Below are 25,583 nucleotides of genomic sequence, written 5' to 3' on the forward strand. Positions count from 1 at the left end.
ATGGCAAACATATTTTGTGAACTACTGCCAGCTCATGCAACAAATGGCTCTCCAGCGGCTTCCGCAGATAAAAACTCCAAATGCCGCATTTCCGTACTTTGCTGGGTGGACGACGAGAACTGCACACGGAGTTTATCGCCCGTGTCCTAAAAGCAACGTGAAGACCGGAGTCTGTCACGAGTCACAACTGTTACGATTATATACTCGTTTTCAAATGAGACAACATTCATAACCATAAATCAGCATTTGAGACTGACAGTATCCTTTGCAAATTGTTCAGTGAATGTTGTTCCAAAGTGAGTGTTTTACTCACTTCAAATTCATATCTGCATAATTAAGTTATTCCACCTCAGGGCGCCTCCCAAGACAAATAAGCTCAAATACCCGCGAATAAAACAGATCCCATGTTATATTAGAACCAGTTAGCTGTCCACTTCTGCCACTGTTCAATTGGTTGCTACCCTTATGAAAAAGCAATAAACTCTCTTGCGCAACTCTGCTGACAAGTGTCTTTGCCTTATATTGGGAAGCAGATATTTAACCATGTGTGGGTGTCTTTGATAAAGTTTTATCTCGCATCAAACAAATTATAATTTACCTCTACTATACTACTGGAGAGAACACACCCTCTCTCTAAATCTTCGGCCACGAGATATGCATTTATCCTGAAATATGAGGGCGTACATCTTATTTCTTTACTTTTTAACATATTTTTGTTTCACTGTATGCCCCTTTAATGCAGAATGGAATATCTGTTCATGGAATTTTTCGAGCTTTTGTACCTTTAAGCGGGCTCATGGCGTGCGCGCACACGTGCGGCGGTGGGGTCGGGTTTGTATTTCTGCGCGCTGCGCGGTGGGACGTGCACGCTGTGCGGAGTAAAGATGGACGGGCAGCGCTGTGGTAAAGTGTTATTGGAGGCGGCTGGCATGCTTTTCGCAGTTTCATTGCTGCTCCAGCTTGTGGCTGCAGCTCAGGAGGCATCAAACGGCAGGAAGGAGCAGGAGTGTTATAACTACGCGGGCGGACACGTTTATCCTGGGGAGGCTTTCCGCGTGCCGGTGTCCGATCACTCTCTGCATCTCAGCAAAGCGAAGAGTGAGTTTCCTCGGCCCCGCATTAATTAAATTTGTGTTAATCTATTAATTTGTTTATTGCATCTGCTCACTAGCCTATTAAAGCTTGAAGGTATGGGAGTAAAACTTAGCATAACGCAGCGCTAGGTACCCCTGACCATCTGCTGCCAAGCGGTTAGAGACGCATATCAATCAGAAATGAAACCCTGATGAGTCTTTCTTCAGCGTCCTTATTTAAACACGGATTATCATCCTTTTTTGCATGTACCCGACGAACGATTCATCTTTGTATTTTATTTATCGGTAATTTGCATTACTAAGAACAAATGTCCTGCAAATCACCATTCGAATAATCGCGAACAAGTTCGTTAACATGTACATACGCGGTCGAGAAAGTTAAGTTGAATTAGCGCGGTAATTTCATGCGCTGTGCGTTTGGAACATGAGATCCCTGGATCGTCGCCCTCGTTAGGACACGTCATGGTGTAGGCTGTGTCCGCCGCTCACCTCCGCCACCTACAGCTCCTGTTGTTATACATGTATGGAGTGTTATTTTACGATTCACTTTTTCCGAGATGGAAAATCTGCAAATCTGCGCACGATGGCGTAATTAGGACTTGAATCACCACTCAATGTGCTAAATTGTTCTGCATTACCACTATGATACTGGTAAATGGTGGGCATTTCTTGGCCTCAGCTAATGTGTATCAACCAAATGTTTTTATTTTTGTTTGCAAATAAAGTATTTTGCTGATTTTCCGTGTAGTTTGAGTTTTCACCCCCACACGCCCCACGTCCCTGCTTGTCCCCAGTCTCCAAGCCGGCCCCTCACTGGGAAGGTACCGCCGTCATCAACGGTGAATTCAAGGAGCTTAAGCTGTCGGACTACAGAGGGAAATACCTGGTGTTCTTTTTCTACCCGCTGGATTTGTACGTATTGCTCCTGAAAGAATTCAGCATGTTATTAGCCGTGCTTCAGTCTAAAGGATCACACTTTTCCCTGTGTGTTGCAGCACATTCGTGTGCCCCACGGAGATCATTGCGTTCAGCGACCGCATCCAGGAGTTCCGTGCCATCAACGCTGAGGTGGTGGCGTGTTCCGTGGATTCACAGTTCACTCACCTGGCCTGGTAACCAACTGCAAATCCCAGATACGCTGCTTCCTGATATAGACCTATAGATACCTCCTCCAGTGGCCTGTTCATGAGCTGGAGGGTAAAAGGCTGTGACTTCCATAACTCTGAAATGTTGTGGTTGGACAACCCTTGGGTTCCCAAGCAAGACATCACTTGTTTCCGTGCCAACAGGATCAACACACCCAGGAAGCAGGGAGGACTGGGATCTATGAAAATCCCCTTGCTTTCTGACCTCACCCACCAGATTGCCAAGGACTATGGGGTCTTCCTGGAGGACCAGGGCCACACGCTAAGGTACAGGGGCTGCTTTAGCTTTCAGTGGAGACTCGCCTATCCTATCCAACCTGTTCCAGCAGAGAGCTAGCAGGTTCCGTCTCACTTTCTCATTTTCCCACGCATCCTCCTGCCCCAGTGCAGGCTTTCCTCATGTCCTTTGCTCTTCCTCAGGGGTCTCTTCATCATTGACGGCAAGGGCATCCTTCGGCAGATCACCATGAACGACCTGCCAGTGGGTCGCTCTGTGGACGAGACCCTACGGCTGGTGCAGGCCTTCCAGTACACGGACAAGCATGGAGAGGGTAGGAGCTGTGATTCTGACTGTTCCTTGTTAAAGCTGTACCTCTGACACGTCTGTGGGGCTCTGGGAGTCCGCGTCTTCTAAACGGGCCTGTCTCTCTCTGCAGTTTGCCCCGCCGGCTGGAAGCCAGGCAGTGACACGGTGAGTCCTGTTAATATGGTAACTCTGTATGATTCACTCCCCTGGGATGCAGGAGCACCCATCAGTCTGAGAGCCAGCCGACCAAAAAGCGGTTTCATAACATTGTGGGCCACCACAGGCTAAAGCTAGACTGCTCAGAAATGTGAGAGCATTAGTGGGTGGGTCCTTAAATTGTCCAATCAGATTGACCCAGATGCAGCTATGAAGGCTTGGTGGAACAAGCAGGAGCTGTAACACCTCCCCAAGATGATAAAATATGGCCTTAAGCAGGTCAGCGATTATACTACGGCAGACTGGAGGAACCTTAATGAGGACAGATGCATTACACTTCAGTAAAACATCCCCATTGATATTTTCTCTCTCTTACAGATAATCCCTGATCCTGCAGGCAAGCTTAAGTATTTTGATAAACTGAACTAAATCCTCAATGTCCACCTGCTTTTGTCCTTTCATACATACTGAATAACAGTTGACAGTAAATAAGTATAAAGATCTCAGTCCTGCCTGGATTATCACAGCCTGTGGCAGGGGAGAGGGCCACGTTTTTTCTATACATTTCTGTGACATGTTCACACATTGGCACCAATGTAACAAATTGAATTTAATAAAAAAAAAAATGGTAAAAGGTGTAAAATTTCTTGGCAGCTTTTATGTGGTGTCAGTAAACCATCTCGGGAATATGGATGCTCTGCTTGAGCTGGGGGGGCTGTCCCTTGACATTCATGAGTATCCATCTGACAAACCCCTTTTCCACTGCACTGGTGCTGGTACCATTCCAGTGCCATAATTGTGCGGGCTGCTGAACAAATTAAAGCTCTTTTAGCAATGTGAAAAGTTACTTTGTGTAGTAGGCATGGTTTGTGATGTCGCCGCCCAGCTCCCACTGGGCTCTCAAGTCAGTGGAAATGCCGGCCCATTCTTGCTGTTTCCCAACTTCAGCCCTGGTACCAGTGCAGTGGAAAAGGGGTAACAGAGGTACTGTCCCCAAGCAGGAGTGTCACTTCCTGCTTCCTCCCCCCCCACCCAACTGTGGAAGATAAAGCTCTAAATAAAAGCAGGTCCATGCAAATGTTTGCCTATAGTGGCAGAAGACGGAGGTGCCTCCAGGCTTGAATGGAGGTAGAGATGACCTCAGTGCTCCTGCGAGAAGTGCCGCTTTCCGTCCAGATATAGCATAGACTCTGTGGAAACAGACAAAGCACAGAACACATTCATCTGGGTTATCAAAGGCTGCTGCTGAAGAATCAGGGTGTACTCACACTACGCATGGTTGCCGTGAACCGGGCCCGAGTACGATTGTCCCCACTCCCCCTCTGGCCTGCACTCACATTGGGTTTCAGCATCCGTGCCAGAGCACGCTTACGTCATTATGGTGCGACGGTTTCAGGATAAACAGGAAGACGCAATGGCGTCCATCGCTCTGGTTACTTTGTTGATAGTAATTTTGAGTCGTTTGGTTCGTGGTGGTCCACAGCCCTCTCACAGCCTGTTGCTAAACAGGTCTATCGCTTTTGTGGCAAGAAATTTTTCACTCAATCGTGCTGCTCGTATGAGGAGGTGTGCAAGGTACCAGCTGAAGTGCAGCAAGGACTTTGCAGCTTTGATTACCGACTACAGTTTCCGTACATCGACAAGGTGAGAATTAATATACTGAAATGTCATAGAATACAATTGAAAAGTGTATTATGAAATTTGAAATACAATATGTTTCTAATGTTTTTTGTAATGATGACAGTAGCGTTCTATAGCTAATAATCATGTAACTTACTATCACTTGCTGGTTAATATTAGCTACATTCTTGTATTAAGACACCTGTATTCAATGGGACACATCACTATTATGTGTGCACTTGAATACTACTTTGTTGTTTATTTACATTTCAAAGTGCTGTAAGGTAATTGTGTATGCATAAACTATATACAGTTAACAATATTTCTCCATTCTGCTGCAGGACCATATGGATTCGGCAGAGATCTGGTGTGTGGTGGCAGCATGTTCTCAGCAGCTGGACAGATTGTGAGTGGAAGGCTAATTTCAGAATGAGAAGGACAGCATTCATGCAGTTGTGCAACAGCCTGCAGCTGCACCTTCAAAGACAGACCACTACATTCAGGAAACCAGTGCCCGTGGACCAACGTGTTACAATATGCATATGGAGACTGGCCACAAATGTTGAGTTCAGAACCATCTCCCATTTATTTGGGATTGGTCAGTCAACTGCTGTTAGCATTACCAACCATGTAGCCTCTGCAATTGTGAAAAATTTGCTTTCCCTTTTCATCAGAACACCCTCTGAACAGGAATTTGAAAGCATAATTCCGGATTTCAGAGACAGGTGGAGCTTCCCACAATGTGAAGGAGCTATTGATGGCACTCATATTGAGATTTTAGCTCCGCCTGTAAGCTCTGCAGACTACTACAACCGGAAAGGTTTCTACTCTGTTATTCTGCAAGGTGTGGTTGACCATCGACTTATGTTCTGGGACTTTAATGTGGGATGGCCGGGCAAGGTTCATGATGCAAGAGTTTTTGCAAATTCATCCTTGTTTGAGAGGGATCAGAGTAATACACTGTTCCCTCGGATAACAGAGAGGTTTGAAGGAGTAGATGTGCCAGTGGTGATTTTGGGGGATGCTGCATATCCATTACTGCCATGGTTGATGAAACCATATCCAGAAAATCAACAAACAACCCCTGCACAGACCACCTTCAACAACCGCCTCAGCAAGGCACAGATGACTGTGGAAAGGGCTTTTGGCCTAATGAAAGGAAGGTGGAGATGCTTAATGAAGAGGTGTGATTGCCGCATAGACAACATAAACACAATTATCAGCGCCTGTTGCGTGCTTCACAATTTTTGTCAAGTACATTTACATTTACATCATTTGGCAGATGCCCTTAGCCAGAGCGACTTACATAAGTGCTTTAAGACTCCACAATGAATTTTTCCCGATACTAGCTCAATAAAACCAAGGCTATGAATACCATCGATCTAATACTCTGTTGGAAAAGTGCTTTTTTAAAAAAAAATTTATTAAGTAATGCAAGTATAATGCCAGAAGTGCTAATTCAGGTATTTCTGGAAAAGGTGTGTTTTACCTATTACAAACATGTTATTAATAAAAACTAAAAAAAAGATAAAACTTAACCCTTATAATAAAATGCTAATTTTAAATACAGTAACAAAAACATGAACATGAACTTGAACAACTGTGCCTTTACAGGTTGCGATAAACATGTGTAGAGTTATCATCCTCAGAGTCTCCGCATGGTACGGATACTGCAGCTGAGGAGGAGGAGTAGCAGGAGGAGGTGTATGAGGAGGAGCATTTTTCTTGCTGGTAACGCAGGTGCTCCCCTTGCATGAATTCTTCATGATGTTGTTTCTGCATGTCTGGAAAGGCAGTCATCATGTCACTTACTTCTACCTTTCTCTTCCTCTTTTTGCCTTGTTCTGAAGGTATTGTCTCAGGTTCAGTCTATTCTGTTGTGTCCTGTATCTCATCACCAGTGTTTGAAGCGATTGTTGAATCTGAATTGAATGATGTAACTGTTGAAATAAAAGCAAAATAAACATAAATGTAAGCACTTTAATAAGTAGTAAAACCTTGTATAATTTACTTTAGGGACATGCACATACTAAATCAACAGAATAGCTATCAAATGGAACTGGTATGTATGTTAACGTTACTCACAGCTCAGGGATCTCTCCAGTCCTGTGTCCTCCGTATCAGATGATGTAGAATCCAGCGATCTTCGCGGATGGGACTCCAGCACGTTCGGTTGGCTAGATGGTTTGCTACCGATTATGCTGTCGACAGCGTCATACCATTGGAATTTATCTTTTTCGTCTGCAGAGCTGCCAGATTTACGGAGTGCATCCCGTACCTTTAAATACTGTGCCCGCAGTTTTTTAACCTTGTCTCGACACTGCTCGGTGGTTCTTTGGTATCCACGATGAAGTTGATAATCCTGGATTTTGCAAAATCTGAGTTTTTATGCGTTTTGTCCAGCTGTTCTTATATGCTCTCATCTGCCCAAATTTCCAAAACACATTGCACCTCTGCCATAGACCAAAGCGACCCTTTCCCCGCCATGTTGGTTTTGGAGCGTCGCAAAAATGTGACGTCACGCGTCCTGTTTCGTGCTCCAGCACGGTTAGCGCTCAAACTACATGCGAACCGCGCCCAAGTCCAACTGAACCGTGCTCTGGCACACCTCTTCCAAGTGGGCCAGGGACGGCTAAACGAACCGCGCCCGGGCACGGTTCGGAGCACTCACACTTGTCAAACAAACCGCGCTTTGGTGGTCAAACGCACTCGGGTACGGTTCTAACTGCTTAGTGTGAGTACACCCTCACTGTGAGGAGGAGATGGGGATGGAAGCAGAGGCTGACCTCCATACGTCTTTGGGATGACTGCCCGCACATCCTGTGGGAAGCTGAAGGTGAAGTGGAATATGTTGGTAGTGTTGTGCTGGCGCGTCTCAGGGTCCAGGACCTCTGTGTGAACTCTGACCTGGATGTACTTGCCCTCTGTGTAGCAAACCTATAACACAAACATACACCTAGGTTGAGTTCAAAACTCACTTTCTAGTCCAAAAAGAAGCACTCTGCATTGGTCTCACCTGTGAGGACAGAAGCAGCAGCGAGCCAATTTCCACTGGCTTCTGGAACAGGATGTCGTCAACCGCGACCAGATTAGGACGACAGCCTCTACAAGAGAGACACGGTGATGTGACTGTCTCCACCTGGTGGCTGAGTGCTGTGCACCTAGGTTCTGATTCTGGATCCTGGTCTCACCCGTAGTAGCAGGCATTGGCCCAGCCCAGCTCATACGCCTTCCTCATCAGGAAGCCGCCGAAGATGCGGTTGAAGATATTCCTCTCCTGTGATAGATAGGCTGAGTAAAGCCTCACCTCACTCCTAACCACCCATTTGGAGGTAACTGCAGGCAGCAACACATGGCCTACCTGAGGGTGACAGATCTCTAGTCCCTTCAGTTTGGCATCCTCCATCCACACCGAGTCGGGGGGCAGAATTCGGCTGCGGAAGCTCACTGTCCTGAAAAGCAACAGGGATCCCCTAAGCAAACTCAGACCATGAGCGGTTTAACAAAGCCGGAGACTTTCTGTGTAGCACATCCTAATTTTTCCGATTTCGTCCCTCGGTCACTAAAGGAGGGGTTTGTGTTTCACTTCTTTTACCAATCATCACTGTATTAATTAAAACCAGTGTTCTGGGTTAAGAAGAAAAGGCGCACCAATTTGTAAAGTTCCCCTTTTATTTTGTATGGCTTCTGTTAAGGGATACAAAACACTTGCATGTTAACCTGCAAAGGCTGTATGGAGCATTGTAAAGGTGCATCATGATGATGATAATTAGCAATGCACCGAAATTAATTTTTTTAGTCAGAGTACCGAAACCGAAATAAACTTTGGGTAATCATTTGATCATTTATATACCAATTTGATCAAATTAATGTATTCAATTCATTTTGTTTTTGTCCTTATCGATTAAATATATATACAGTGGTACCTCAGAACTCAAATTTAATCCGTTCAAAACTCTGGATCGAATCCTAAAAAGTTCGAGTTGTGATCGAATTTTCCCCATAAGAAATAATGGAAAACCAATTAATTGGTTCCCAGCCCCAAAAAATTACACCTAAATATGTTTTTTAGCATTTAAACACAAAATGAACAGGGTAAAACAAGAAGAGCATATATTGTACTAAACACATCTAAGCACATTTATCAAAACAATAATTTGTAAAGTAAGAAAATAAATGTATCCAAACAATGTGTAAAGTTAAAAAAAAAAACAATGTGTCCTGCCAACTATGTGTATATTAAAATAAGAAATCTTTATTTTTAAATGTATTTTATTATATAATAATAATTACTGTTACTGTCTATCATTGTCTAAATGAATTTTTACTGTCTAAATATATGTATTCAGCTAGTGTAAACATGCACGATGCTATCACAGCGCATGCGAGGCTTAGACTGAAGCTTTACCCTGTTTCAGCCGAGAGACGTGCCGCGTGACTCATTTCCCCGCGCGTACAAGTTATCTTAGGTCGGCGTTCACGGTTTGACTTCTGAGATTCAGATCGAGTTCTAGGTAATTTTTTTTCCCCGAACTGGTTGGTTCGACTTTTAAGAAATTCGAGTTCTGAGTTCGAGAACTAAGGTGTAGCTGTCGCCAGGAAATTGGTGCTCATGCATTTATTTAATATTTATTTGAATTTTGTTTAGTGAATGTATTTTGTTTCATTTTGTTGGCAACATGTTGTTATTTGTAATATTACTTGTAAAGGTTTAATTTAGAGTGTTTCTTGTAATAGTGCCTCCTACTGTTGAGTGGAACAAGCTATTTATGTAATCACATGACCTAGTGTAATGAGCAGCGGAAGGAAGGCCAGGTTAGGAAGCAGAGTGAACAACGGCTAAGAAAAGAAAATCAAAAAGGATTGAAAGAAAGATGTAATGTAATGCAGTAATGTCTCCTAACTCTGGTCAGAAGGAGCACACGGTATGTCACTGTTTTTGCCATTTCTTGTTTTAATATGTATGTTTAATATGTATGTTCGTTGAGTTTGCGCTGTCTTGTATACACAGTAGAAGCATGTACATTGCTTACTTAAGACCCGCAAATGATTATTGTATGTGTAACGGTGGAAGAATTTTGTAGAGATGAAGTTGTAATGGTGGTGTTTCTTTATTTCAGTTTTTCACGGTGTTTCATGGTGTGATTTGTTACGTCGATGGAAGAAAAATAAATAAAATTATCGCGCTAAACATCAGTTGAATCGTGAACTAATTTCTGACAGAAGAAAAATTAGGAGCCGTTATATAAGGTACCACTGTATATAAATGCAGCTTGATGGAGATAAGTAGACTTTATTTCTTCTGCATACTGCATTCCATTATATAGACTTAAATGTCAAATAAACAATGAATGTCAGCCTCCTTTACAGCCCTTTTGTTATCGCTAATGTGCCATTAGTGTTAATAACAGCGGTGAATCTAACACCCTGAATCAAAAAGGGAGTCGGGAAATTATAAAGTTAAAAAGTTTTTATAAAATACAAACTGTTTGAAATGTTGGATAAATAGATGTAGTCTATATAAACAAAACTGGTTTCAAAATAGTGGATCAAAAATCTTTAGGTATTTATTTCAGTGTAATTATGTGTATTGTATTACATATTGAATGTAGGACACTGGTGATTTAATGTTTGTCAAAGTTTCTGCTTTTTAACAACTATAAAGCAAGGTAATTTTTTTATATGAATCACCCCAGGTGAAACACTTAATAATAAAGTATGTTTTTATTTAAAATGAATTATAAATTGTATTTAAATATTACATAAAACTTACTGCAATAAATATAATGCAAAACAAATGAGACACACAGCCGACACTCGCAGTCCATTAGTGGTGTGCAATACTACAAGATTTGGTATCGATGCGATACCAAGTAAATACAGGGAAAGTATCGCCGATACGATACCAATATCGATACTTCTTAATAATTAAGGTGGATGCATCATCAAATTGCTAAAGCTGAATTAATAAGAACATAAGAACTATACAAACGAGAGGAGGCCATTCGGCCCATCGAGCTCGCTTGGGGAGAACTTAACTAATAGCTCAGAGTTGTTAAAATCTTATCTAGCTCTGATTTAAAGGAACGCAGGGATTCAGCTTGCACTACATTATCAGGAAGACTATTCCATACTCTGACTACACGCTGTGTAAAGAAGTGCTTCCTTAAATCCAGTTTGAAATGTTCTCCCGCTAATTTCCACCTATGGCCACGAGTTCTTGTATTTGAACTAATGCTGAAGTAACTATTTGGTTGAACAGCATCCAAACCCGTTAGAATCTTATAGACCTGGATCATGTCCCCCCTCAGTCTCCTTTGCTTGAGGCTGAACAGATTTAGCTCAACTAACCTTTCCTCGTATGACATTCCTCTAAGACCAGGAATCATTCTTGTGGCCCTACGTTGCACCTTTTCTAAGGCCGCAATGTCCATCCATCCATCCATCCATCATCTACCGCTTGTCCGGGGTTCGGGTTGCAGGGGCAGCAGCTTCAGGAGAGGCACCCAGACCTCCCTCTCCCCAGCTACCTCTACTAGCTCCTCGGGGGGGACACCGAGGCGTTCCCAGGCCAGCCGAGAGATATAATCCCTCCAGCGAGTCCTGGGCCTGCCCCGAGGCCTCCTCCCTATAGAACATGCACGGAAAACCTCTCCGGGTAGCCGCCCAGGAGGCATCCGCACAAGATGTCCAAACCACCTCAACTGGCTCCTTTCGACGTGAAGAAGCAGCGGTTATACTCTGAGGCCCTCCCGGATATCCGAACTTCTCACCCTATCCCTAAGGGAGAGCCCAGACACCCTGTGGAGAAACCTCATTTCGGCCGCCTGTATTCGCGATCTCATTCTTTCGGTCATTACCCATAGCTCATGACCATAGGTGAGGGTAGGGACAAAGATGGACCAATAGATCGAGAGCTTTGCTTTTTGGCTCAGTTCTTTCTTAGCCACGACGGACCGGTTAAGCGCCTGCAAAACTGTACACGCCGCGCCGATTCGTCTATCCAGCTCCCGATCTCGCCTACCCTCACTCGTGAACAAGACCCCGAGATACTTAAACTCCTCCACTTGAGGCAGTACGTCTTCCCCAACCCGAAGAGGGCAAACCACCCGTTTCTGGCTGAGAACCATTGTCTCGGACTTGGAGGTGCTAATCCTCATCCCTGCCGCTTCGCACTCGGCTGCGAACCGCCCCAGTGCATGTTGGAGATCCCCAGCAGATGAAGCCAACAGGACGACATCGTCTGCAAAAAGCAGCGAGGCAATCCTGAGGCCACCAAACTGGACACCCTCAACACCCTGGCTGCGCCTAGAAATCCTGTCCATAAATATTATAAACAGGACCAATGACAAAGGGCAGCCCTGGCGGAGCCCAACCCGCACCGGGAACACGTCCGACTTATTACCGGCAATGTGGACCAAGCTTCTGCTCCGTTCGTACAGGGACCGAATCGCCCACAATAGCGGACCCCGGACCCCATACTCCCGAAGCACCCCCCACAGAGCACCTCGGGGAACCCGGTCGTAAGCCTTTTCCAAATCCACAAAACACATGTAGACTGGATAGGCAAACTCCCAGGCCCCCTCCAGTACCCTTGCAAGGGTATAAAGCTGGTCCAGTGTTCCACGGCCAGGACGAAAACCGCATTGTTCCTCCTGAATCCGAGATTCGACTATCGATCTCACCCTCCTCTCCAGTACTCCGGAATAGACTTTCCCAGGGAGGCTGAGAAGTGAGATCCCCCTGTAGTTGGAACACACCCTCCGGTCCTCTCCTAAATCCATGCTGGCTATCCCTCAAAATGTTATTTGAGTCCAGGTAATCTACCATTTTCTCTTTGATTATAGCCTCCATAACTTTACCAGTTATACAAGTTAGACTGATTGGCCTATAGTTTGACAAATCACTTCTATCCCCTTTTTTGAAAATGGGCATTATGTTGGCATGCTTCCAATCAGAAGGTACCACATCTTCAGATAAGGATTTTTGAAACAGTAAAGTTATGGGTCGGCAAATAATATCCCTCATCTCTTTTAACACTATAGGTAAGATGCCATCAGGTCCCTGTGATTTATTTATTTTGAGCTTAGCTAGGCTTTGCAAAACATCAGCTTCAGTTATATATATATTAGTTATAGACGATGCTGTATTAGTAATAAGAACTGGTAAGTTACTAGTGTCCTCAACAGTGAATACCCGTGCAAAACTATCATTGAGCTCATTTACTATATCAATGTCGTTTTCAATTATAAGACCCTTACTATCCTGCAGATTAGTAATTTCAGCTTTTAGAGCTCTTTTAGAGTTAAAATACTGGAAGAAACTTTTAACGTCATCCTTAGCCTCCAATGCAATCTTCCTTTCGACATTCCTTTTAGCTCGTCTAATGTCATTTTTTAACTCAGCCTGTAGATTTAGATACTCTTGCTTTATTCTGTCATCATCAGTTATTTTCAATTTCTGGAAAAAAGCCCTTTTCCTCCTTACTTTATACTTTATTTCCCTAGTAAACCACCTAGGTTGCAATTTCCTATATTTATTCTTGCTGGAAACAGGTATGAAGTCCTCTTGCACTTGCAATAATGTGCTTTTAAAAAATTCCCATGCCTCTTCAACAGTTTTGTTATTTAACTCCATTCAGTTCACAGTTTCTAGTTTTAATCTCATACAATTGAAGTTAGCCTTCCTAACATTATATATTTTTGATTTGGACTTTGCTCTTCGGGCACTAAACTTAACCTCAAATTTAACCATGTTATGATCGCTACTATCAAGTGGTTCTAAAACGTCCAATTTACCAATCTTGTCCTGGTTATTAGAGAAAACAAGATCAAGAATGGCATCTCCCCTGGTAGGGGTGTTAACAAACTGAGTAAAAAAACAATCCTGTACTAATTCCATCTCCAGTTCATTTTCAGAAGAGCCAGCGACAATGTCCCACTGCATCCCCAGTAGATAAAAATCACCCATATCACTGTATAACAATCTGTTTTCCTCATCAGCTACATTAGGTGCTCTGTAACAAACACCGACAATTAGGCTATTTGAGTTTTTAGCATCTAATTTTACTCATATAGCTTCCGTAGTTTTACTTATATCAGTAAGCTCCCTTGCCTGCAAGTTTTCCTTTACATATACTGCAACACCACCTCCCTTCTTACCTATACAGTCTTTACGGAACAACGTGTAACCATCCATATTATATTTTTGTCCATCCTTTTCTCTCAACCACGTTTCAGTTATTCCTATAATATCATAAGAATCCGATGAGATAAAAGCCTCTAAATCATGATTTTTATTCCTAATACTCCTGGCGTTTAAATACAGACAACAAAGGATAGGCCTATTACGGTGCCCACTTATAATATGATTTATTGGGGCTTTCCGTTTCCCCCCACTTACACTTAACTAACCTCCCTGCCCCCCCAGTCCCTAGTTTAAACATTCCTCAACTACTCTACACATACGCCTTCCCAGTACACTGGTTCCCCGGAGCCTTTATGTGTTATTGTGATTTTTATTTTGATTAATTAGGTAAAACCCAGGACAGAATTTGGGCAAAGTTTATAAGTAAATAAATACTGTAGTGCGGAGGTACCGGCCGGCAGCGCGGCATATTGGACTGATGCCAGCTTGTAACTAGTTCTCAGTAATCGCTTGTGTGATTATAAATGTGCTGTGTGTTATGTCATGTATAGTGGTTAATGTTTATTGTTGTATGTAGTGTGTGTGTATGTGTGCGTGCACCCACTGTGTGTATGAGGAGTAAACGGGGCGATGTGCACTGTGAGCAGTGCCAGTGTGTGGGTTGTAGTAGTGCGGGTGTAATAAACGCCATATGATGATTAAAGCCCGAACTATCCCTGCTGTTTAATTATTGCGAGCATGACTCAGCGACCCACTAATATTATAGTGCAGAGGTCACTAACAGGCGTACCACGGTCCGGGTCCGGGTCCGGACCCACAAGTTGTCCTATACAGACCCGGACCGATAGCCAAAACATTATTATTTAAAATCTGACGCTTCTATTTTAACCGACGCAGCTTTTGTGGTCTTTTCGGTAGTGGTTTAGCAGTAGAACCGCTGTTTCCCACGCCAATGAACGTCAAACACCTTTAACCGCCAAGCTAGACGTAGTTCGTCTCATGCAGCCCTTTGTCTGCGCTAATGTGCCATTAGTGTTAATAGCAGCAGCGAAGCTAAAACCCACAACCAAAAAGCCGTAATGTTCCTAACAGTGACTGGTCTGTCCTGAAATCATACAGCTGAAAAGTTTTTAAATACAGTATGTATTATATAACATATTGGTTAAATAGACATAGTTTATTGTTGATTTCATGTTCGTTGAAGTTTCTGCATTTTAACATATGTGTAAAGTAATGTTATCTGTTATATAAATAAACTCAGGTGAAAAAAAATGTACGTTTTCATGGCTGCCAAATCTCAAGCATCTGGCATGACACTCACGCTTTCAGACTCACGCTGGAAATCTTACGGCAAATCTATATCATTCCATTATAAAACCTAAAATTAGCTACGTCAAAGGTGTATTTAAATGGTTAAATACAAAAACAGGCTATTTACAAGGTAAGAATTGTTACATGTGTGCAGACATCTCGAATTGAAAATCTCACTCCAGTCAGCTGGCCGAAGTTCTACGTCACGTGACAATGAATATTGTCAAAACGTTTTTGAATTGTACTGAATTAATTTGTTTTGACAGTCAGGTACTGATTAAATGCAATGTTGATGCAACTTTGAGGTTACTTAAATATACAGTATATCACACTAAATAGTTATACATTATGATCTTCCGGACCTTTGCTTCGAGAAATTTTCTCTAACTGGACCTCTTAAAATTTTAGTTGAATACCCCTGTTATAGTGTGCATGTGTGTGCCCGCGCCTGTTTGCTAGCCTGGCGCCGCTGAGTCACGTGACAGCAATTGAGAGCAGCAGCGCGAACACAGACAGCCGCAGTGCATTTGGAAAAGAGACTGAAACTGAAGTATCGATCTCATTGAACTGGTATTGATCAATATCAATACCAACATCCATCCATCCATTTACTTCCGCTTATCCGAGGTCGGGTCGCGGGGGCAGCAGTCTCAGCAGGGAAACCCAGACTTCCCTCTCCCCGGCCACTTCCACCAGCTCCTCTGGGGGGATCCCGAGGCGTTCCCAGGCCAGCCGAGAGACATAGTCCCTCCAGCGTGTCCTGGGTCTTCCCCGGGGCCTCCTCCCAGTGGGACATGCCCGGAACACCTCACCAGGGAGGCGTCCAGGAGGCATCCTAAGCAGATGCCCGAGCCACCTCATCTGGCTCCTCTCAATGCGGAGGAACAGCGGCTCTACTCTGAGTCTCTCCCGAATGACCGAGCTCCTCACCCTATCTCTAAGGGAGAGCCCAGCCACCCTGTGGAGAAAACTCATTTCGGCCGCTTGCACCCGCGATCTCGTTCTTTCGGTCACTACTCACAGCTCATGACCATAGGTGAGGGTAAGAACGTAGATTGACCGGTAAATCGAGAGCTTTGCCTTTTGGCTCAGCTGCTTCTTCACCACGACAGACCGATGCAGTACAATTTCGGTCAGTAATTTCAGACTTTCAGTTTTGACCAAAACCGAAAATTCAATTTTTGGATTTTTTTTAGACGCATATTTTCTGTAGTCAAAATTTCAGTGCATCGTTAATAATAATAACAATGATGGTAAGCTGTGGGTTAATGATCCTGCTCAAGGGACATGGGGTTATTCTACTGAGGCCTAGCTCGAACCAGTGTTCACAGACATAGGGTTATTCTGCTGAGCCAAATACTGCCCCCCACTCGGTGACAAACCATTTGAACATGAAAGAAATGTGGTGATGCCATATAATAAAGAATGTAAGTGGTTAAAGAAGGGAAACGCTAATTCCTCCCTTGTTGACCCAGGGATGCATTGAAATCCGGAAGATCAGGATGTCCCTCACACAACGCCAACCATCAGGTACAGCTACACAAATCCAAGTCAGTAGATAGAATGGCACATAGATACATATGTGGACAGTTACTGAAGGCTTGCCGATCTGCAGGGAGACAGAGAGACGCTGTGTCACTCACTTGGAGTCCAGGGTGTTCAGAAAGAGGCTGTGGACGAGCTCTCGCTCCAGGAGCTTGGGCGCCACCTTCAGGAGGGAGGCAGTACTGAGGTCCACACGTCGCTTTTTGTTCTCTATGGGAGCAGGAACACTGAGTACAGCCAGGCAACTCCAACACACGGGGTCCTCGACCTCTCCCACTGGGTCCTCTCCCGCACAAACACGGGATCCTCACCCTCACCCGAACACGCACAGGATCCTCGCCCTCTCCCACACACGCACGGGGTCCTCGCCCTCTCCCGCACACGCACGGGATCCTCGCCCTCTCCCGCACACGCACGGGGTCCTCGCCCTCTCCCGCACACGCACGGGGTCCTCGCCCTCTCCCGCACACGCACGGGGTCCTCACCTTCTCCCTCCTGGAAGATCTTCTCTTCCTCTGGCCCCTCAGGTTTCAGAGGGTTGACAAACGCAGCCCTGAAGGGAAGCAAAGGCAGAACCATGTCAGCGAGGCAACTGAACTGAACAAATGAGTAAGACCCAAATGAATGAAAGTGATCTAAATGGACCCAACTGAGCGGGAGGGGCTCAAACGCGCAAAAGCAACCCAAATGAGCTTGTGGGGGAAACTCAAACTAACTAGTGTGATCCAAACGAGCAGATGGGACCCAAAAGAGTGGGTTCGACCCAACTGAGCAAATGTGCGGGATCCAAAAGCAGGGGCAGGACTCAAGAGAGGATGTCAGCAGACATAGCATCTGCAGCTCAGACAAGGTTATTGATCTGAAACTAAGCAGGTTTTGACCTGGCCAGTACTTGGATGGGAGACCAACTAGGAAAGCTGGGTTCCTGCTGGATGAGGTGCTGGTGTGGAGATCAGTTAGTGCATCCTGTGGTCTGTGTGGATCCCAGTGCAGTGATGGAGACACTGTGCTGTAAAATGGTGCCATCCTTTGGATAAGATGCAAAACTGAGGTCCTGACTCTCTGAGGTAATAAATGATCCCTGGGCATCTTTCAAAAGAGTAGGGGCCTTAGCTAATGTGTACTGATGCAGAATGGCTCCTGCATCATCCAGGAGGGGGCTACACAGTGGTGGTGGTTGAAATGGCTCCCTGTTGGTACTAGAGCTGGGCGATATGGCCTAAAAATAAAATCTGATTTTTTCACATAAATTCCGATTTTACTCGATTTTCCCCTCCCCTACTCAAAATCAAACTACAGATGACAAAAATGGTTCAAAACAAGTTTTAACTTTATTTAGCTATTTTTTTTTTTACTTTAGGGTTAAAGTGCAATCTGACAAGCCATAAAAGATGCTTGTACAGTAAGTGAGATGGCAGACCACGCCATTGTAAACAATTTTAGAAACTTGTAAAAACTTTTAGAAAGCTTTCTCTATAGCTTATTTTCAAACTGGTAACAACACAATACGCCCTCAAACTTATAAATAAAAGTAATAAGTAATATTGTAATAATAATAGAAAAAAAACACACAATTCTATCATGTCAGCTTGGTATTAAGTAAATACTTTATGCCATTGGGCTTGACATAGTGCAAAAGAAAGCTTTTGAAAAATTGCCAGTGTTAAGAAAAATGAGGCACGTACTTCGGGTCTAAAACTTTTAGCATGTTAATGAATCCCAGCTTTTCCACAGTATGTATGGGCACCTTGTCTTTTGCACTATACATCGCGGCAGCGTTTGCTATCGCCTTCCATCGTGCCCGATTCTTATCATATGGCACATAGTTCGAAAATGTGTCAGGGACGGTTGCTTGCTTAACTTTGTTGTGCTGGTGCTGCGGCTATTTTCATTTCGCTGGGAGCGGCACTTCTCCCACTCCGCTGCGTGCCTCTGCTTTACATGCTGGAATAAATTAGTCGCGCTGCTTCCTTTGGTTGCAACAGTTTTTAAAGTCTTTGCAACGAGGACTTGTTTGGTCTGTGTCCGACCTTGCAAAACCGAACCAATTCCATATTACAGATGTAGCAACACTTTTCTTGGGCACAAGCGCCAGCTTTTCCCCTGTCATTGCCATGTTGTTAGTGAATCTGCTAGTGTTTGGGTGCGCTGCGCTAATTTACCCGTGAAGAATGGTGCGACGCATTAGTTCCGCTTTTGGCACTCGTGTTTAAAAAAAGTAATAAAATCGATTTTCATGAAAACACATCGTCCTGAACTGTAAATTCGAAATAATCGATTAAATCGATTTATCGCCCGGCTCTAGTTGGTACTGTAAAGTGCTTTGGGTGTCCCAAAAACACTATATAAATGTAACATTCATTCAAATGAAGGGGAGGGACCCCAAAGGGGGCCGGGCTGTACCTCTTGTTTTCCGGATCTCGTGCCACCATGACAAATGTAGCATCCAGGACAGCACTGTAGGCCCCATCATGGAACTGCAGGGACAGGCAGAACCTTGTGAGTGTATGTCATGAAACATTAAGAGCAGCGTTCTTCTCACATCACACAGGTAAAGAGGTATTCTCTGCTTCATAGAAGAATATAACATTAACATGCAGCTGTTTGACTGCAAGCACATGCAGATACCTGAGACATATGTATCTTGGCTTCAATGGAGGACTTTCCCACCCATGTCACATGACCTGTGAACTTTATGTCACAGTCTGGATAGATGATGTTCTTCCTCATATCTTGAATGATGAGAGAATTAAGTGAATCATCAGCAATAATCAGCAATGTCATTTCACACGAAATTGAAATGTGTGGTATAACAGAAATGTTTTAATGAGTCAAAGCCTGGATACAGTACCAATCTTGTCCACTAGGGCGGTGACAATGGACAGTGGTGACCTTGACTGTGCCTTGTTCCTTGTGTGGGAGTAACAAATCAGTACTGTTCAGAGAGAACCAAAGGGGGTAGGGGGTTAGACAGTAATGCGGCTGATGGTAAGATGGCTGATCAAGGGGAACTCAACAGGAAAACAGATGCACCCTCGTACAAGCTGCCTCTGTCTAGGCCTCAGTTTCCCATGAATCATTGCTGCTTGAATCAACACAACATAAAAAAACTGTCTGGATGATACTCAAATGATCACTGCAGACCGGCCCTGGTGGGCTACATGTCAAGAACCAGAATCTGGCATGCATTATTCCTTAATCTGAGTAAGTATTATACAGTGGTACCTCAGAACTCGAACTTAATTCGTTCAGAACTCAGGTTCGAATCCGAAAAAGGTCGAGTTCTGATCAAATTTTCCACCATAAGAAATAACGGAAAACCAATTAATTGGTTCCCGGCCCCAAAAAATTACACCTAAATATGTTTTTTTTTTTTAGAATTTAAACACAAAATGAACAGGATCAAACAAGAAGAGCATATACTGTACTAAACACATCTAAGCACATTTATCAAAACAGTAAGTTGTAAAGTAAGAAAATAAATGTATCCAAACAATGTGTAAAGTTAAAAAAAAAACAATGCGTCCTGCCTCGATCGTCCGCTCCTTTCGTGTGCCACGCCCCCTCGCTAACCTCGTGTATAATCCCCGTGTGATCAGCTGTTTCTAGTCCGCGTTTCAGTTTGTTTCCCCAGTCCAGTCATTGCATTGTCCGTGTACTTTTTTCCTGCCTTACCTGTAATTAAACCCCGTATTCCCCGATACCCTGACATCTGCGCCCTTGTCTCTGTTCCATCCCCAATCGACACGATCATAATATTATAATTAAATGTATTAATGGTTTATTATTAATGATATTAAAATGATAAGAAATCTTTATTTTAAATGTATTTATTATATAATAATAATTACTGTTACTGTTTATCAATGTCTAAATATATTTTTACTGTCTAAATCAGGGGTGCCCAATCTTATCCGCAAAGGGTCAGTGTGTATGCAGGTTTTTGGGATAACCTGTAGGTCAGCTGTTCAAACCCAGGTGTTCAAACCCAGGTGTTCAGTCAATCAGTCCTCTAATTAGTAATCTAATTAGGAAGTTGCAGCAAAAACCCGCATACACACCGGCCCTTTGTGGATAAGATTGGGCACCCCTGGTATGTATTCAGCTAGTGTAAACATGCATGATGCTATCATAGCAAATGTGAGGCTGAGACTGAAGCTTTACCCTTTGTTTCCGCTGAGAGACGTGCCGCGTGACTCCTTTACCTGCGCATACAAGTTACCTTAGGTCGGTGTTCACGGTTCGACTTCTGAGATTCAGGTCGAATTTTAGGTCATTTTTTATTGAACCGGCTGGTTCGACTTTTAAGAAATTTGAGTTCTAATGAGTACTGAGGTACCACTGTACATTCCTACCATTGTCAACTTTCATATGGATTCAAATGGATTCATGGCAGAGCCGCGTGATACCTGCCAAGCTGTCCAGGTCCTCAAGGATCCGGCCAAACCTGTTGGGGGGAGGGGGGTGCCACAGGAGTGAGGTCAGTGCAGTGGGCCTCAGCGTAAGCTCTGACAGCGGATATAGGTGTCTGTGGGCACAGCTGCTATTATGGCAGCCAAGGTCTTACCTGACGGTGTCGTGAAATGTCAGGTATTTTTCCCTCAGGCTGGGATCGGTGCCCAGTGGCAGGTGCACCTCAACCAAACTGTCCTGCATGCGACGGACAGGCAGCGCATCCTGTGAGGGGGCCAGATGGGAGCCCAGGGATGCCCGCTCTGCCAAAGCCTGCTGGTGATCCCTAGGCAATAGGGCATGGACCTCTGATTATTATGGGCTACATTGGTGCTGGGAAACAGCCAAGCAACTGAAACTCTGTGACAACTAAGAGGAGGATACAAGACTGAAACTTCCCAAGAGGTACTTTCCCCTGTAAAAAAAAAACTATCCTGAACAAGTTCATTTACAGAAGAGCCCCACTGTATACCAGTTAAATTAAAATCATCCATAACCACCACCTCATTTTTATTACTCATAATCCTGATATAATCATATAACATTCTGCTTTCCTCTGCAGCTACATTAGGTGCTCTATCATGAACAGCAACAACTAGGCCATTTGAGTTTTTAGCCTCTAGTTTTATCCATACAGCTTCTGTACTTTTATTTTTATCAGTGAGCTCCCTTGCCTGCAAGTTTTCTTTTACGTATACTGCAACACCATCTCCCTTCTTGCCTATCCGGTCTCTATGGAATAATGTGTAACCATGCATGTTATATTCTTCTCCATCATTGTCATTCATCTTTTTTCTGTTATTCCTATAATGTCTGATGTAATTATAGGCCTCTAAATCATGAATTTTGTTTCTAATAGTCCTAGCATTTAAATACAGACCGCAAAGGGTAGGCCATTTACAGTGCCCACTTCTAATATTAATTGGGGCTTTCCGTCTCCCCCCACCTATATTCTTGTCGTTAATCATAATTAAAAGGAAAATAAAACAGTGAGACACAAAAAAATTAACTGAAATGTAAATAAACTGCAAAACCGAAGTAAAATAAAATTATAGAAATTAAAATTTGGGGTTCCTATTTTTGAGTTTAAAAGCCTATATTGGCCTACCAGATGTTCCTCCACTAAATAATCAATGGTAAGTGTAGCTTCGATAAACGCATCAAATTGACAAAATTACATATGGCCCAGCGAGATTAAACTGTGTTTCAAAGAGATTAGAATTAACATGGATGTCCTTGTCGAAAACTCAAAACAAAACTGAAAGAAATACTGAAAAAATGAAACTAGAATTACCCTGCTTCTCTTTAGCAAAGTTGAGGAGGCCAAATTATATAACACTTCCTATAAAGTACCATCAGGTGGCAGTGTTTCTTCAGAATCGAAATGAGCACTACCATAAACCCTGGGCAATGTAATACCCTGCACCGAACATGAACAGAAATGAGTGTACAGTGGAAAGAGCCAGCTGCCTAACAAGCCCTGTGACAAAGGAGGGGAATGAAATGGTTGAGCAGGGCTGTACCTCCAGTTGGTTGACGCTCCCACAATCTCCCTCAGACGGTTCCTGACTGGAAAACAGTCAGAGATGAATCAGTCAGAATTTCCCCAGCCCTCAGCCTGAATTATGGGCAGTGGAAACAACAGCAACAGCACAGGAATAAACGGTCACACTGAACCAGGCAGCAAAAAGCAGAGTGAGAAACCTTCTGGAGAAATTATAAATAAAAGAAGAGCCAGGCACGCACAGACACTCTTTGTGAATGAGGCTGGATTTGTGCTGCTGTTAATTAGTTAATATACAGCTACACAGCTGACAGAGCAGGTAGAGGGTAAGTCAGAGACAGAGAAGGCTGATCTAGTGGAAAAGCTGTTTTACTGGCGCCACACGCCCAAGCACATTAGGAACACATGCATTCAGCAGGCACTGCATCAGTGGCAGCTTTTAGCAGGGCCTGGGAGCAGGCAGAGCACACTGAGCATGGTTACCAACACACCATTGCTGACGAGCAAGTGCGAGTTTCCTGCAGAGACAAAAGAAAAGAGCCGTGGGTGTCCTGAAAACATTCGGGTGCTGATGACACACCAAGCACACTGCTGCACTCCAGTGCAACTCTGCCTGGATCACTATCCCCCCAGGGCAGGCTTAAACTCACGATTCATTGGATGCAGTCAATTTAGTCATGGAAATCAATCCAAAACAAATCCACATGAGATAATCCCCAAAGGTGAATGCTCATGTTCATGTTCATGTTCTGTAGACGTTTCATGCAAAAACAAACGCGTCACACGTGACAGCTACCGTCACAATTCCAAAAAGCGGCAGGAAACTTTAGTAAAAAAATGTGTGTCCGGTTTACCTTCCGCCATATCGGGGGCCATGCCATGGCTGGATGTGGTTGCTATGGTCATAGCTCTAGTAGCGAAGGAGGCGGCCCTTAACAACGGGAACCTTCAAGGACGTCACGCACGTCCAAAGGAGAGGGAGATTATTAATGAATTGAAGCCATTCTTCTACCTGATCACGTTCCAAAAGCATGTCACGAACATTTTTACTTTGGGCGGCTACGCTAGTTATCCGACATACTGTTGTCATTAATCTATCACAATGGAATACTATAGAATAATTTGTCATGCAAAATCAGAGTTGCCGACTCACGCATCTGGTGTGACACTCACGCTTTCAGGCCCTCGCGCTCACGCAAGAAATTTTACGGCATATCAATATTATTCCATTATAAACCTAAAAGTGGCTATATCAAAATCGTTGAGGTAGTTTGTAAACCCTACAGACTATTTACAATGTAATAAAAGTGTTACATGCATGTAAATGCGTGTGCCTGCGCAGACTTGTATACAATTAAAAATATCACTCCAGCCAGCAGACCAAAGTTGGCAACCCTGTAAAATCATAAGGCCGATTTAAACGCAGGCCTTACTAACAGCCACGAATCTCACGTAGTTATCTGTATTTGTCATATTATACTGTTATACTTTACCTGGCTATATATTTATATACCTACGAATTATATTTACCTTGTTAGCAGCATTTTCGTGAACACTACCCCTACTACTACCCGGGTAAAGGATGCAGACTTCCTGCATGACGTAAGTTTGAGACGTGTGACGTAACCACGAGCCATATATTCCAGAGAAAGAGCGCAAGTGGTTTGCAGTCGGTCGAAGAACCAATCCAGAGTCCTGCACGGGCCCTGTTTTGTAAACCCGTACCTGCAGTGCCTAAGACTGCATTCGATCCGTTATCCGACAGCAGCTCGAATTTAGTTCCGTACCCGGTCCGACCCGCTTCAGATTCCGGGACCCGAAACAGAACCGAATTACAATCAGTTAACTACATCAGTCGGACAACATTTTTTATTGGCTCACAGATCACACAGCACCAACAATAACAAATGTTGTACTTAATTCGAAATGTAGGCCTATGCCTGTGTAAATAAAAATTAGGCCTCTGTTTTTAAAATGGGTTTAAGCGTACCCATTTAGACCCGTGGTCCACCAGTGGTTCCAACCGCACCCATACCCCCAAATTACATAGTAGGATCTTTTTCACCCATGACACAAAAACTTATGAGTCACCCGTCGTGTACCCGAACCCATACAGCACTCTGAAAATTCACTTTATCAAGCCATCCATCATCCAAACAGTGATACCAAATAAGATTACTGGGAAACTTAGAGGAAATTCCTGACAATGTAGGGCACAAGGCTGGGGTTCACCTGGGTCGGGATGCCAATCCACACACATACACACAGTAGGTATCCATATTTTTGCGGGGACCATCCATTAATTTCTATGGTTATAACCCTAATCCCAACTATGACGACCTTAACCCCTACCCAGCCCTAACCATATCCATAAGTAACCAAACAAAATGAGAGATTTTTGGCATTTTTAGTTGATTGCATTCACAGATCTTTGTGGGGACCTGAAAATGGTCCCCATATCAAAATGTAATATAAACATAATCCACATACATATATACGTTCAGTTCAGCTAATAGGTGCCCAGATAGCACACATATGTTAAAATGACATTGATTCCATATCAAACAAAGGTTGAAACAACGTTGATCTTCAATGTTGATTTAGCATTGACCTTGCTTGTTGAAAAGGCCATATATAACCTTTTTTTTATTATTCTGTCTTTTTAATTTGGATTGTCTTATATAGATTTTGTAAATTGCTTTTATGTTTGTTCTTTTATCATTTGTTGTGTACAGTGTCCTTGAGTGTCTTGAAAGGCGCTTTTAAATAAAATGTATTATTATTATTATCTATCCAACATTGAAAAATCAACCATTTGAGATAAGGACTCAACGTTGTTTCAGCACTTGTTTGGCAACTTCTTTATCCATTGATTTAATGTTGAATTAGTGTATGTTGAATCAATATAGGGTTATAATTGTTTCACAAGTTAATTAATGTTGAAATTATGTTATATCCAGCAGGGCTTTCTAAAGTTGAATTAAAAAATAACATGTACAAATATTCAACTTGAAAATGTATTATTCATAACACATTATATATACATTCACAGAAAAATAGCACAATGATAGTAATTTGGTAAT

General features: G+C 43.4%; 2 protein-coding genes across 3 annotated transcripts; one reads left to right on the top strand and one right to left on the bottom strand.

The window, feature by feature from the left end:
• The first annotated feature begins 823 nt into the window (after nucleotides 1-823).
• Nucleotides 824-3,564, top strand: prdx4 (peroxiredoxin 4). Its single transcript, XM_023845181.2, has 7 exons — nucleotides 824-1,098; nucleotides 1,889-2,006; nucleotides 2,090-2,206; nucleotides 2,384-2,506; nucleotides 2,660-2,790; nucleotides 2,896-2,930; nucleotides 3,300-3,564. The coding sequence occupies exons 1-7, from the start codon at nucleotides 885-887 to the stop codon at nucleotides 3,348-3,350; spliced, it is 789 nt and encodes a 262-aa protein (XP_023700949.1). The 5' UTR covers nucleotides 824-884; the 3' UTR covers nucleotides 3,351-3,564.
• Nucleotides 3,512-24,107, bottom strand: LOC111860979 (acyl-coenzyme A thioesterase 9, mitochondrial). 2 transcript variants are annotated; one of them, XM_023845179.2, is made up of 16 exons: nucleotides 24,031-24,107; nucleotides 23,355-23,446; nucleotides 22,992-23,018; nucleotides 22,520-22,565; nucleotides 21,112-21,282; nucleotides 20,954-20,991; nucleotides 19,396-19,479; nucleotides 19,173-19,276; nucleotides 18,948-19,021; nucleotides 17,030-17,097; nucleotides 16,643-16,754; nucleotides 7,903-7,993; nucleotides 7,733-7,818; nucleotides 7,558-7,645; nucleotides 7,328-7,478; nucleotides 3,512-4,111 (listed from the first exon to the last, which is right to left on the bottom strand). In XM_023845179.2, exons 1-16 carry the CDS (start codon nucleotides 24,042-24,044, stop codon nucleotides 4,062-4,064), a joined length of 1,296 nt encoding a protein of 431 aa, XP_023700947.2. In that variant the 5' UTR covers nucleotides 24,045-24,107; the 3' UTR covers nucleotides 3,512-4,061. The 2 variants fall into 2 exon arrangements, with proteins under 2 accessions (XP_023700947.2, XP_023700948.2); XM_023845180.2 differs by lacking the exon at nucleotides 22,992-23,018.
• Between the last annotated feature and the right edge of the window lie 1,476 nt (nucleotides 24,108-25,583).

This window comes from Paramormyrops kingsleyae, chromosome 4 (genome assembly GCF_048594095.1).
Source record: "Paramormyrops kingsleyae isolate MSU_618 chromosome 4, PKINGS_0.4, whole genome shotgun sequence".
Taxonomy (NCBI): domain Eukaryota; kingdom Metazoa; phylum Chordata; class Actinopteri; order Osteoglossiformes; family Mormyridae; genus Paramormyrops; species Paramormyrops kingsleyae.